Source organism: Camellia sinensis, chromosome 4 (assembly GCF_055761805.1).
Source record: "Camellia sinensis isolate YWXY chromosome 4, ASM5576180v1, whole genome shotgun sequence".
Taxonomy (NCBI): domain Eukaryota; kingdom Viridiplantae; phylum Streptophyta; class Magnoliopsida; order Ericales; family Theaceae; genus Camellia; species Camellia sinensis.
In genome coordinates this window covers 100,337,891-100,350,999 of record NC_138964.1, presented here as the reverse complement: position 1 = coordinate 100,350,999, position 13,109 = coordinate 100,337,891, and the positions used below count along the sequence as shown (strand labels likewise).

The following is a 13,109-nucleotide window of genomic DNA, read 5'->3' as shown; positions in this document are numbered from 1 at the left end:
TAACAATACTAATTATTTTAAATGGGTCTTTCAATTTTTTAATGGATTAATTTATTTTAAGTTAATTTGGGTCTTCCTTAATTTTTTTTTGACTTAAAATATACTTAATATATTAGACTAAACTATAATAAGAGAGACCCCTTTTCTGGGTCTATTTTCAGTGAATAACATTGCTAATTTTTTGAATGGTTTTTCAATTTTTTAATGAGTCAATTTATTTTAAGTTAATTTGAGCCTTTTTTAATTTTTTTAGACTTAAAACATACCTAATATATTACACTAAATTATAATAGGAGGAGCCCCTTTTTTTAGTCTATTTTGAGGGGCCGTAGGCCATGGCCTTGTGGCCTATGCCCCAGTACCGGCCCTGCATAGATTCTCTTCATTAATGACTTAGACACATAGATTCGAAGTCAAATACTCACCTAAGGTCTCCAATTGAGTTCTAATCAACAAATTCTTAAGCTCCTACAAGTCATGCCTTAAATTCTCCACAATTCCAAGCTTAAGTTCAACTCTCCTAAGCTCTCTCTCTCTCTCTCTCTCTCTCTCTCTCTCTCTCTCTCACGATTATGAGTTCAAGAAGGGGATGAAATGCTAGTGTCTTACATATCCTAAAGTCATTTGTGCCTTATATAGGCTTAACTACATTGCCTTAATTAATTTGAGTCAAGGTTAGCTAATTAGGATTATTTTATTCTAATTAATGGTGTCTGAATCGAATTCCAATTAAACCTATCATATTATTCTAAAAATTCCAAATAACACATAAACCAAGTCAATTTTGTGATCAAATGCCGATAAGGCCTTCAATTTGCGTACCTAAACAAAAACACAGACAGATATTCCTACATTAGACAGATACAAACACAAATAACACAATTCACATGTAATTAACTCAGAATTTCCTCTTAATTACTTAGTAGGCATTCTTAATCAAAGATTATAAGCTAATCACAGGTCAGGATTGTTACACAAGCAATGTCGTCGTTTGGTTCAACCAGTGGGTAGAAGTTATTAAAGAAGAGGACCTCATTGTGCAGTCCGGTATCATACTTCAGCCTATGTGGGATCAACGGAATAAATGGGTATTTCATAATAAATTTAAGTCTGCTCTCGATGTGTTAGATGACTTATGGGCTTCGGAAATTACGGTTGAGCAGCGGAATACTTTTAATGAGATGTTGAATACTAGAGCAGTGGTAAAATTAGAAGGAAACGAATCCAATTGTTGCTTACATGCGAATTCTCCCATCACAGATATTTCTTCTCAGGTTTGTACCTTTACAATAGATGCATCTTGGCAAGAAAAAAGTGTAAGGCAGGGTATGCTTGGCTCTGTTATGAAGAAAGCCAAGACTGGGTGGACGGGAGCACAGAGATGCAAACTTCCATCACCTCCCGCTACGGAAGCAAAACCTCGCTAGGCTGCTGATCAATGGGCAAAGGAGAAGCAACTTCAATGTGTATTCATTTTTACAGAGTGCCAAATGTTGATCAATGTCCTCACTGAGTTCTGTATGCCGGACTGGAACTCAGCGACAATATTTAATGATATTAGAACCTATGCTAAACATTTCACCTTTTTGTGTATAGGCTCTATACTAGAACTTCGTTAATATATCTATATTTTCTGTGCTCGAACAAAAAAAAAATAAATCAAATTACTAACAATAACAGACCGCGTATATATACACGTATTTTTTTATTTTTCTGATACAGAGCAGTTGTCAGAACTGAAATTATCAAACTCATTTGGGGCGGGGCGGGCACCATCCCATAACTGGGTGGTTTCCAAAACCATAATAACCACCCTCAAGCCTCCCAACTAAATTTGCAACCACTAGGCCAGTGCTTAATTTAGATAAATGCACGACCAAAAAAAAAAAAAACAAATAAAGCAAAAAAGCCATTGAACTGCTTTTACAAAAGAAATAGAAATAATAATAATACTTAAATTGACAAACTATAATAAAAACAAGAGTAAAATCATCCTAAAAAAAGAATTTAAACCGTAACCCCATGGAAAAATTAATAAGATTGATTCACTGCATATGTTAGCAGGCGGCAGCTTCTTCCCAGGTAAAAACTACATTCATCTTAGAACTAGTGGCAGTATTGGATGCAAGACATCCGTAAGTCTCTTGTAGGAGATGATGGAGATGCAAAGCTACAAATCACATTTTCCCGACTTCAACCCAACACAATAAGAACAGAATTGCATCTTTCCTTTGAGAAAGAAAAGGATAAAAAATAAAAAATAAAAATAAAAAAGAAATAAAGGGTGAAAGAGAAAATGGGAGGAAGAGATGGGGTTGGAAAAAAGCAATTGGCTTGCCCAGGAATAAAGACAAGTTGCTGTCTCATTGATTCTGCAAAAGAAGCTTCTGGACCATCATATTAGGATGCACTTGCTACAGATTTATGAGGCGCTGCAAAAAGTGAGAAATTTTGAAGACCCTCGCGTTGCTGGTTGGCGCAAAAGGGGGAAAGAGCTTTCTCCAACAGCAACCCAAGAAGAGTTTGAACAAGCAACAATAAATTTCTTCCTGGATCCATCTTCATGCATAGTACATGTACAGACTGTTTGCAGCAGCACAAGCAATTGAGTTTTCAGTTGGATGCCATGCTAGGTGGAGCAACTTTGTTGTGAAATCATATGAATTTCCATTTGCATCTACTCCGGGGCTTTCAGATCCTGTTAAAGGATATTCCAAAATTTACATTTAATGAAATACATGCCCCGATGTCAAGTGTCAAAAATAAAACTGGCAAACAGAAAAAATGATGCTCCTGCATTGGCATGCATGCACAAACACACAAGAGAGAGAGAGAGAGAGCTGACCTCGTCTGACAACACGTGTTATACTACCGAGGGATCTGGAAGGCCTTGAAGGGGTCTGAACTTGTCTCCTAAAAGGCATATAAAAGTTTCTATAATTACTAATGTCACAAGTTGAAATCAACGTTAGTCTCGCACTTTTGACATTTTTGTCAAGAGTAATGATATACAAACAAAATATCTGTGCAAAATTTTCAAACAAAATGAGGTGGCTGTTTGCATTGTGAGCCTTTCATTTCGAATCAAAACACCCACCAACATTATTAAAGGCACGGCTAGGCCCAAGTCCTATCCAGGCCCAAGGTTTGCGCCTTGTAGTGTTGCAGGCTAGGCGATTTCGATAAGGCCTACCTAGGCGTGCACCTAGGCCCAAGATTTGTGCCTTGTAATGTTCTAGGCCAGACAACTGTGATAAGGCGCCTGATTGGCCCAAAACTTGCGTCTTGAGGGCTTTTTCCATTGTTGCTTTAACTGGTTTTGTTTAAAATTTAACCATTGATTTAGTATGGTGTAGCTACAGAAGATCCCTACTCTTATTATAGATGCCAATACATTGGGCATTCAACTCCAAATCAATGATAGAAGAAAAATTAGCCCTAATTCTTAATCTCCAAAAAACAAAAAATGTTTAACATTTCATTTTGTTTATACTGAGCCCTTAATTATTTACTTATATTAAATTATATATTTTTTTCAGTACAAGGTGCGCCTCACTTCGTTGAAGCTTGCGCCTCGCCTTGCGCCTTGAGCCTAGGCTCCAAGAGACCTTGGTGCCTCGGTGCGCCTATCGCCTTTAATAACACTAACACCCACCATTATGACTCATATTTTAAAAAATGTCACGATCACATCATTTTGAATAAGTTTTTTTGTACAAATATATCTTTGTACTGTAAAACATTATTCTTTTGTACAAGATACCTCATGGGGTTCTTGCTGGCTTCCAGGGTAGTTGCTTCATTACTGCCCGCAGCACGACCAAACACTCGGAATAGATTGCTGGAATCACATTAATTTAATATTAGATGCATGTCTGAAGTAAAACAGCAACAATGATAAAATGGGCAGCAGAAATAATGTGAACAGACCTGTATGAACCTGTTGCCACTCGCAGCCCATCACCACTCAAGCAGCACTCAAATTTATCAAAGATGGAATCATTTTCATATAGATCACATAGCTAGACAAAAACAAACAAACTTATCTTGCTTACATGTCAAAGCATTAAAAAACTTTACATAAAGACGTGGAAGAATAAAGGGAGTTACCTTAGGTCTTAGATACTCATGAACCTGGAAGGTTGAAACTGGACCTGAATCCATATTAATATCCCATAACTGCAAGCAACCAAAATGGATTAGAGCAAGAAAGTAAATTCAATCAAACTATACTAGAGTAGAGGATTTCAAATCTAGAGTCGTGTTTTTGGCAGAAAACTGCAAGCAGGTAAGAAACCTAAAGATGTAAGAGCATCCAATCTACCCCAACAAAGCAGCCAGGAGCTATCCAACTGAAACAATCATGGAAAACATATGCCAATACATACACGTGCACATCCATTTATGATACGGAACAACAATTTAGGCATGTCTGCTGACTGAAATTACATTAAAAAAACAAGTGCAATTGTTCAGAATATGACATTCCCAAGTCCCATCAGAAATTTACGATGGCTTTCCACTCACACCCTTACTAAACCACGTATAATTGCAGACCATTACAAGTCCAAATTCATGTTAAGTGACAATTAGGAAGTCCAAACTAATTGCAGAACATTAGAAGTCCAAGCACATGCCAAAGCATACACATGTTAAAAAAATAAATAAATATAAGAAGAATAAAGAAAGAAAAGAACAAAGAAAATTGTGTACGGTGAGAACAAAAAGTGGCTTTGTTATTCAGGGCTTGGGGGCTTCCACTACAGATTATTTAACGCTTGGACTTAAAATGGATCCCGGTTAATTGATAGAAGTTTCCAGTCGTCCCTACCTATGAAGCACGGACACGGACACAGACACGCATACGGACACGGACACGGACACGGGACACGTTAATTTTTAAAAAATGGGGACACGGACACGGCAGGGGACAAGGCAGATTTTTTAATTTTTTTATAAATATTTTTATTTTAATACATATTAATTATTTTATTTATTTATTATATTTTTTAAGTAATATGTTCTAATTAATTTTTTTATTTTATTTTATATACATGTTTATTTATTTTTATTAATATGTATAAGTATATATAATATAATAGTTATATAATAATAATAGTTATATAATCATCCTTTATAACCATTATAATAATAATACTATCAGTTATTATTATTATAATAATAATAGTTATATATTATATATATACGAGTCCAGTAGATGAAAGAAGACAAAGACGCGAGAGAGAGAGGAAGAAGCGATCGATCGCGATCGCGAGGGAGAGAGAGAAGGTGAGAGAGATAGAGCTCGTCGAAGTCAAAGGGCGACTGGATCGTCGAAGTCGAAGGGGATGGAGGTCGAGGTCGACGGCTTACGATGGAGGTCATGGAGGTTGCCGGCGAGTCGACTAGACTGGATCGAAGTTCAGGTTTGTTCCAACACCTTCACTCTTCTCCTTTACTCTTCTTTTTTGCTCTCTGTGTCCAGATTTGGACAACCGTGTCCAGATTTGGTGGACACGCATGTCTCCGCCGTGTCTCCACCGTATCCCCTGCAAAAAAATAATTAAATTAAAGGGACACGCCACCCGGCGTGTCCCGTACGTGTCCCCGGCGTGTCCCCGTGTCAGACACTGCCACGGCATGAAATCTGCCGTGTCCATGCTTCATAGGTCCCTACTACACCCCAACAGGGGAAGACATTTATGCAATTCAACTATAAAAGAAAATAAGGAAATTCTAAATTGAGAATACGAACATTCATGGTATAGATTCTTCTGTCGAGATGTAGAACATTTAAAAAAATAAAAATAAAAAAAGGAAATGACAAATAAGTCCGCATATTTAAACTCCAAATTTAAAAGATAGCCATGCAAGGACAAATGCTTTCATTTTCTTCCTACAACTATGTTGTGGCTTCAAAGCAACTACTGGATAGTCCAGATGCATAAATTGTTCATTTCCTACTTTTCAAAGAGACTAATTCCATCATGCTTCCCAAAATCTAAAATGTTTTTGGGAGCTCATATTCAGTCTAAAAAGGGTTAAATGACTTTTGTGTAGATGAAGGATAAGTTGACTGAGGAATTCCCACTGGAACAATGGCACACTGGTATGGCTGGAGACCACCGGAGGTGGGAGAGGACACAATCAAGGACAATCTTAGCAGACAGAGAGAGGATGACAGCGGAGTGTCCAAGAGTTAGAGAGCAAGGCATATAATGATGATGCATGGCCTGTATGGAGGTTCCCTTTAAATAGGTGGCAAGCCAGCTCAGCCGAGCATACGTGGCGTGGCCCCTTGACAAGGAAAAATGAAAGGAAGCAAGGTCAACTCTGCAACTTCTGATGTCAGCCTCATATGCTACAGCATTCGATGTGTCAAATCTTGGTCAAAATCCCTCTTTCCCTAAGACTAGCCCAAGCACACTTCATGCCCAAGGGGACACATGTCGAGTGCCTAGACAATCCAACAACTTATTGTGTTTGCTTGCCTTTGGAAACAACTTGTGGGAGCTTGGTTGGCTAGTAAATAGTGTTAAATAGTGCCACACATTTGCACTTGCAAAGCTTCCACTTGACAGATGTGTCACAGTTCGTATCAAAGCCTGACTTTCTTGGCTTTCTCTATCAACGGCTTTCTAAATAAAAGCTAGCTCGACCATGCCAATGCAATGGGAGAGGATTGAGCTCCTTGAGGAATGCATAGACAACATTGCAGGCTCTTTGGCTAATCTTGAGGAACAAGTGCACAATCTTGAGCAAGCACATGGCAAAGGCTCAAGGGCATGATTGAAAAGATGTGGGCCGAACTCAGTCTTGAGTTGGAGAATCTTAATGGCCGGGTTGGTGTCCTTTACCCATACTTTTGGCAACGCACCTGGTAATGGCTTGGAGTTCACTAGGCCACGCGTGCCACAGCCCCGTGCCTACGGTGGTGCTCGAGATGTTAATGAGTTGGACAACTTCCCCTTTGACATGGAGCAATATTTCACAGTCGTGAGGGGTGACTTGAGGGAGTCCAAAATCTCTATAGCCACAATGTATTTGTCCAGTGATGCCAAACTATGATGGCGGACAAAATATGATGAGATGCAACAAGGCCTAATGGGATAAACTCAAGCATGAACTCAAGCTTCAATTCTTCACTGTATAAGTGGAGTACAATGCATGGCATGCTTCGTGAGATCTCAAACATACTGGCACTAATAGACACTATGTCAAGCAATTCTTTGCGCTTATGGTTGACATTCAGGATATGTCAGAGCAAGACAAGCTCTTCAACTTTCTAGAAGGATTAAAGTCGTGGCAAGAATTGAGCTTCAAAGGTAACATGCGCAAGACCTAGCCTATGCACAAGTGGCAACAGAGTGCCTAACAAACTATTCTAAACCTAAGCAAAGGGATGGGTCCCTGCGCAAGAATAGGGGATGCGACAATTCCAAAGGCTGTAGCGAACCTAATAATGGGGGAACCAACACATCCACCTCCAAAAGTCACTCAATCGGTGGATATGGGCAACAGAAGAGCTATGGTGATAAAGCAAATGCTCTATAACAATCAACATGTGAAGGGTGAGGCCTTATTTCCTGCACTATATGCAATAGGCTTCGTATGTTGTTTGAATGCCTGTAGACATGTGCATGGAATGCTTTGACCAAGCAGCAATGATAGCGAGGAAGATGATGTGCCATCTAGGCAAAGTGGGAAGAGTTCTAAGGCGACTGGCTCACAAGTGAGAGCTTTCCACATGATTAGGAGAGGGAATTTGGCAGAGACCCATTAACAAGACTTGAATCGTACACGTAATTAAAGGGTTAGGGTTGGTCAATTTTTTACTCAAACACAAATATGACACGATCCGAGAACATTAACATTAAATGGGATTGTGTTCTAGTTGAACACGCGTAACCCGAAATGGACACATTTGACCCTTGCAAAAATCTATGAGCTTGAACCAGTGGAATGTTCAAGTCATGTGGTTGATCTTGACTCTAGATTTACGGTGATTATGTTTCCAAATTTTTAACTTGTATGAGGGATGTTTTCAATTTGAATAGGCAGCGATGAATGATGTTTACGATTTGATCTTGTTGCAAGAAATTCCAATGACTCATTGTTGGTAGATGAAGCAGTTTCCAGAATGTGTGGCAGTAATGTTTTTGGAGTAGGAGTTCATGTGAAAGATTGGCAATTGTGTTATTTTGGATGGGGCATAGTCACAACAAATTTTTTTTTTTTTTTCTTTTCAAAGGATGACTTTTTTTTTTTGTTTTTGGAGTCTTATTGGATGTTTTGATATAAATGGGTAGTTCAGAATGGACGTGTGGTGGATTAATTGTGGATCGTCGATATTAGCATATATATGATCTTTGTTTGTGTAAAGTTTAAACAAGTCACACTTGTGCACATGATGCGAAACAGGTTTGCTTTGCTGTACAATCTGTTCATAATTTAAAACAGGTTCTTAATGCTAATCGTGTTAGGGATGTCATGTCCTGGTTGACATGAGTATAAATAGGTCAGGTCAATGTCAAGATGATTGACACATTTAATTAAATGGGTTGTGTTAGTATTGGGGTGTTTTGGACACGAACCCGGAATGACACAACATGATTCCCACCCCTAAACATGATGAATGCCATGGAGAAGAGGGCTTCTACAAGCAAAGCTATATCTAAAGACTTTGTTCTTGCTTTACCTGATTTAGGTAAGCCCTTCAAGATTCAAACAGATGCATTTTGACTTTGCTTTGGGTGGTGTTCTTTGCAGGTTAGACACCTAATTGTCTACAAGTAGAGAGCTCAATGATGCTGAAAGGAGGTATTGGGCCCATGAGAAGGAGTTGCATGTCATAGTGTACTGTCTAAGGACATGGAGGCACAACATTTTGGGTTCAGAGTTTGTAGTGAAGACGGGCAAGTCGACAACACGACAATGAGCCACTTCTTGCATGTTGTTCGATGCTTTCAGTAGAAAGCCAGAGCTTGTCATGTGCCATCAAGTGCGTTGACTTACTTCAATTTCCACTAGCCTTAAGGAGAATATTAAAGTCCATCTAGACAAGGATGTTATGGTAGAAGATCTCACTAAACTTGTCAATTTTGGGTGCCAGACAATTTACTATTGACAACAAGCAATCGCATCTTTGAACCCAAGGCTGGTGATTTGAGGAAGACCCTTCTTAGTGAGTGTCATGACACCCATTGTGTAGGACATCCGAGTTGGGAACAAAATTCAGCCTTAGTGAATCAAAGGTATTACGGGCCCTAGATGCGTGATGATTTTGAGGTAAATGTTCGCACTCGTCTCATATGCCAACAAGACAAGGTCAAGCATAAGAGGGAAGCAGGTTTGCTTGAACCATTACCAGTGCCAAAGATACCATGGAGAGTGTCCCTTGACTTCATCATTGATCTACCTTAAGTGGGGGAGATCAGGTCCATCTTGACCACAGTGGATCAATTCTCCAAATATGCAACCTTTGTGGTTGACCCAAAATATATTTTGGTGGAGGAGACTGCCCAACTCTTGAAGCACGTTATGAAGTATTGTGGGATGCCCAAAAGCATTGTTCGTCACCGAGACAGCTATTATGTTGAAAAGTTTTGGACGGAATTGTTCAAGCATCTAGGGTCACAACTTAACATGTCTTCAAGCTACCATCCAGAGACAGATGGACAAACCAAACGCTTCAATTGCATGCTTGGGAGTACTTGCAGCACTTTGTGAATGCAAACCAAAGGAATTGGATGCAGCTTATTGATGTAGTGCAATTGTACTTCCAACTCTTACGAGGAGCAACTCTACATGCAAGAGCATCTTTGAGATTGTGAACAGACAGCTGCCACTATTAACCCACAACAAAGGTAAGTCATCAAGGGCTTTCCAATTTACCAAGGATTGGACGAAAAACCACGACCATGTTCGAGCTAATCTTGAAAAGGCAACAAATAAGATGAAGACATGGGCTGACAAGAAGAGAAGGCCACTTGAGTTCAAAGATGGAGATCTAGCTTGTCAAACTCCTCCTTGACCAACAAAGGTTCATGGGGGTAAGTAATAAAAGATTGGTAAGGAAGTATGAATGACTGGTAACCATTTCTAGCAAAGTGCATAAATGTGCTTACAAGATAGACACTCCATCATGGCTGAAAGTCCACCCAGTGTTCCATGTAATCTATTGGAAGCCTTACCACCCAAACAAGGAAAATCCATCACAGAATGAGCTGACAAGTCAGACTGCCACAGCCAAAGGATCAAGATGTTTTCTAAAAGAAGCAAAGGCAATATTTGGTGAAGTAGCAAAGTCTTTGTGATGAAGAAATCAGCTGAGAAAGGAAGGCGGACTTGATGGCTTTTTAGGATGAGATTGTTGCTTAGTGGGCAAAGTTACCAAGGACGTCAAGTCATCGACCATTTGGCCTAAGGCAGAGCTTCAAACAGCAGCCAAGTAGGCCCAAGGCCATGAGCAACAGTGCCAGTAGCAGCACAGGTGCCCAACACCAAGCCCATGTGCCAGGCAACCAAGTAGGCCCAAGGCCATGAGCAACAGTGCCAGTAGCAAGGCCCAGTGCCTGTGCACATGTGCCAATGAGCTACATTGCCCCTTTGCCAGCCCAGCCAATGCCAAGCCCATGCACCAGGAAACCAAGTGCTGTGTGCAGTAGCAACAACCGGAATCCATATGCATGTGCCAATGCGCAACATTGCCCCACTGCCAGCCCAGCGCCCAACCTGTGCAATAGAGACTTCAAACCTATTTTTGGAGGAACAAATGGACAAACTTACTCTTGTAAATTTTTATATGTGTAACCTAGTATGAAGCTACCTTTGGGTAAAAACCTTGTAGTTTTTCCAGTTTCGTAGAATTTATGAAGAAGAATTATAGCTCCTCAAACATGTACTATGTTTCCTCCTATTATTTTGTAAATGGCTTAAAATGCCATATTAAGGAGTAGCAGCAGGTTAGTGCTCACAGCCCAACCTTGGTAACTCTTAGGCTATTGTGTAGTCTTGTGTAGTATGATTTGGAAACTTGCTCAGTACAGGTAAATGAAATAGCCTTGTTTTGAACTATACTTGTGCATGCTTGTGCCACATTTTGTTTATATTGCTTCAGCTTGTTGCTTTCTTAATTGCGTAATGACCCCAAAATGCGTATAAGAAATTATCTTTATTTAATTATGGGTTAATGTGCTTTAATTTAATGATATCTGTTTGAATTGAGGAATTATCTATTGAGTTACGACTTTACAACTGAAATTGCCGACTTTCATGGGTTCAGAAATCGAAATTGAGTACATAGATATGCTAATGGGAATTTTTAGAACTATTTGGGAAAGTTAATTGAAAATTTATGTCGTCTGATTCGTTAAGGTGTGTTTGGGTGGTTAACTTTGCACTGCAAATTGAAGGCCTTAAAGGCTTCAAAAATCATAATAGAGTACATAGTTATGATCAGCATGATTTTTAGAGTCATCTGGGAAGTTTAATTGAAATTTGATTTCGTTCGATTTGTAAGGGTGCGTTTGGCTCTCCCTAATTGTGATAAGCTTATGTGTATATATATATATGAGATATGAGTTGAACTCATCACTTTTGAGGCCAAAAATATATGAGGGAGAGGGAGAGAACCGAGAGAGAGAGAGAGAGCACAAGAGAGAGAAAACTTCTCTAAGAGAGAGAGCTCAACATTCATGGGATTTGAAGACAAATTGAAGAGATTGAAGAGAAAGGAAGAAGATCAACCATGAAAGCATGGGAAAATTGAAGAGAGTTAAGGGAAAAGCAAAGATTGAACTAAGGTATGAAAATCTATCTTGAATCCTTATGATTAATTCATCAATTTCATGAAATTATAATGAGAATGGAAGATTTGAAACCCATTTGGGTTAGAGTTTTGTGTTATGTATTTAATTGAGCTAAATTTAAGAAATTAGAACTTGGGTCCTTCGGATAAGCATATCTCTTTCATTCGAACTCTGTTTTAAGTGATTTTTTAGCCTAAATTCAAGCTCCAGAAATCTAGTTCCAATGGTAGTGATCTCACACCCAAATTCTAAGTACACAGATAGACATGCTCAAATTAGTGAAAGTTGTTCACTCTCTGTCTACCGGTTTTATGCCATTTCTTCTTCTAACCCATTTTCCTTTTGTTTCCTCCTATTTTCCTAGACATGGATTATGATCTATTGAGGACTAATGAGTTTAGAATCAACATAACTAATTGATTAAAGAACAAAGAAAGATATCGGTTATATTCATATGTTGTGTTATATAATTGTGATTGTAGGTCAAGACGAGGACATCGTCCAACTGCTACCAGGAGCCCATCATTGTGAGTAATAATATAGTAAAGATATGTTTTTCATTATCTATCTTGATTTATGTATGACATGATTCTCTAAATGTTATATTTTATCTAAATGCACAAGTTTTCAAGAAATATGAAATAAGTTATGAACAAGAAATGTGAATTATTTATAATACGATATGGCAGGCCCAAGGCCGTTCTGCTTATCTGTTTCGTTTATGCTATGGCATGATTGTTCGGTCTTTAAGACTTATTGACTTTTAGTATGGAACAAAGTGCTGTACGGAACTAAGTGCTACAGTAAGAGTCACTCTAGAGTCCGTACGAGTCACCTCTTAGGTCCATACATACATGAATTGGGCCCAAGGAGAGGTGGAGACATGTCGATGTTCCATCTACTCCATGATCAGATACACTGATACGGTGTGATACGTTTGGACCTAAGGTCGTTTGATATATGATTGGGCCTAAGGCCGTTCTGTTATACATGAACCCGAGGTCGTTCAGAAAATATGATATGAATACAAATGTTTTTACATCGCTATATGACTCATGATACGATGTGTTATTTTATATGCATGAATGGATGTCCTATTTTGAAATTTGCTTCTAACCTTTTGTATAAGTGAGCGTACCGCGTACCACGTACCACATAAAATGTTTTGTAATAGTTTCAAACATGTATTCCATTTGAAAATGCATCGATTATGATACGATAAATGTTCTTTTGAAATGATTTAAGATACATTTCAGAATTGTGAAATACGTTTTCCTAATGTTAAGGACTTCATTAACC

General features: G+C 38.8%; 1 protein-coding gene across 3 annotated transcripts in view; it reads right to left on the bottom strand.

The window, feature by feature from the left end:
* Positions 1-1,935: 1,935 nt before the first annotated feature.
* Positions 1,936-13,109, bottom strand: part of LOC114322450 (serine/threonine protein phosphatase 2A 55 kDa regulatory subunit B beta isoform) — a 29,638-nt gene continuing 18,464 nt past the window's right edge. For all 3 annotated transcript variants that reach the window (XM_082925410.1, XM_028269751.2, XM_028269755.2), the window contains 5 exons: positions 4,111-4,179; positions 3,931-4,022; positions 3,764-3,841; positions 2,846-2,913; positions 1,936-2,698 (listed from right to left, as the gene is read on the bottom strand). In XM_082925410.1, the coding sequence (XP_082781536.1) occupies positions 2,562-2,698; positions 2,846-2,913; positions 3,764-3,841; positions 3,931-4,022; positions 4,111-4,179 (444 nt within the window). In that variant the 3' untranslated portion in view covers positions 1,936-2,561. The remainder of the gene's footprint in view (positions 2,699-2,845; positions 2,914-3,763; positions 3,842-3,930; positions 4,023-4,110; positions 4,180-13,109) is intronic.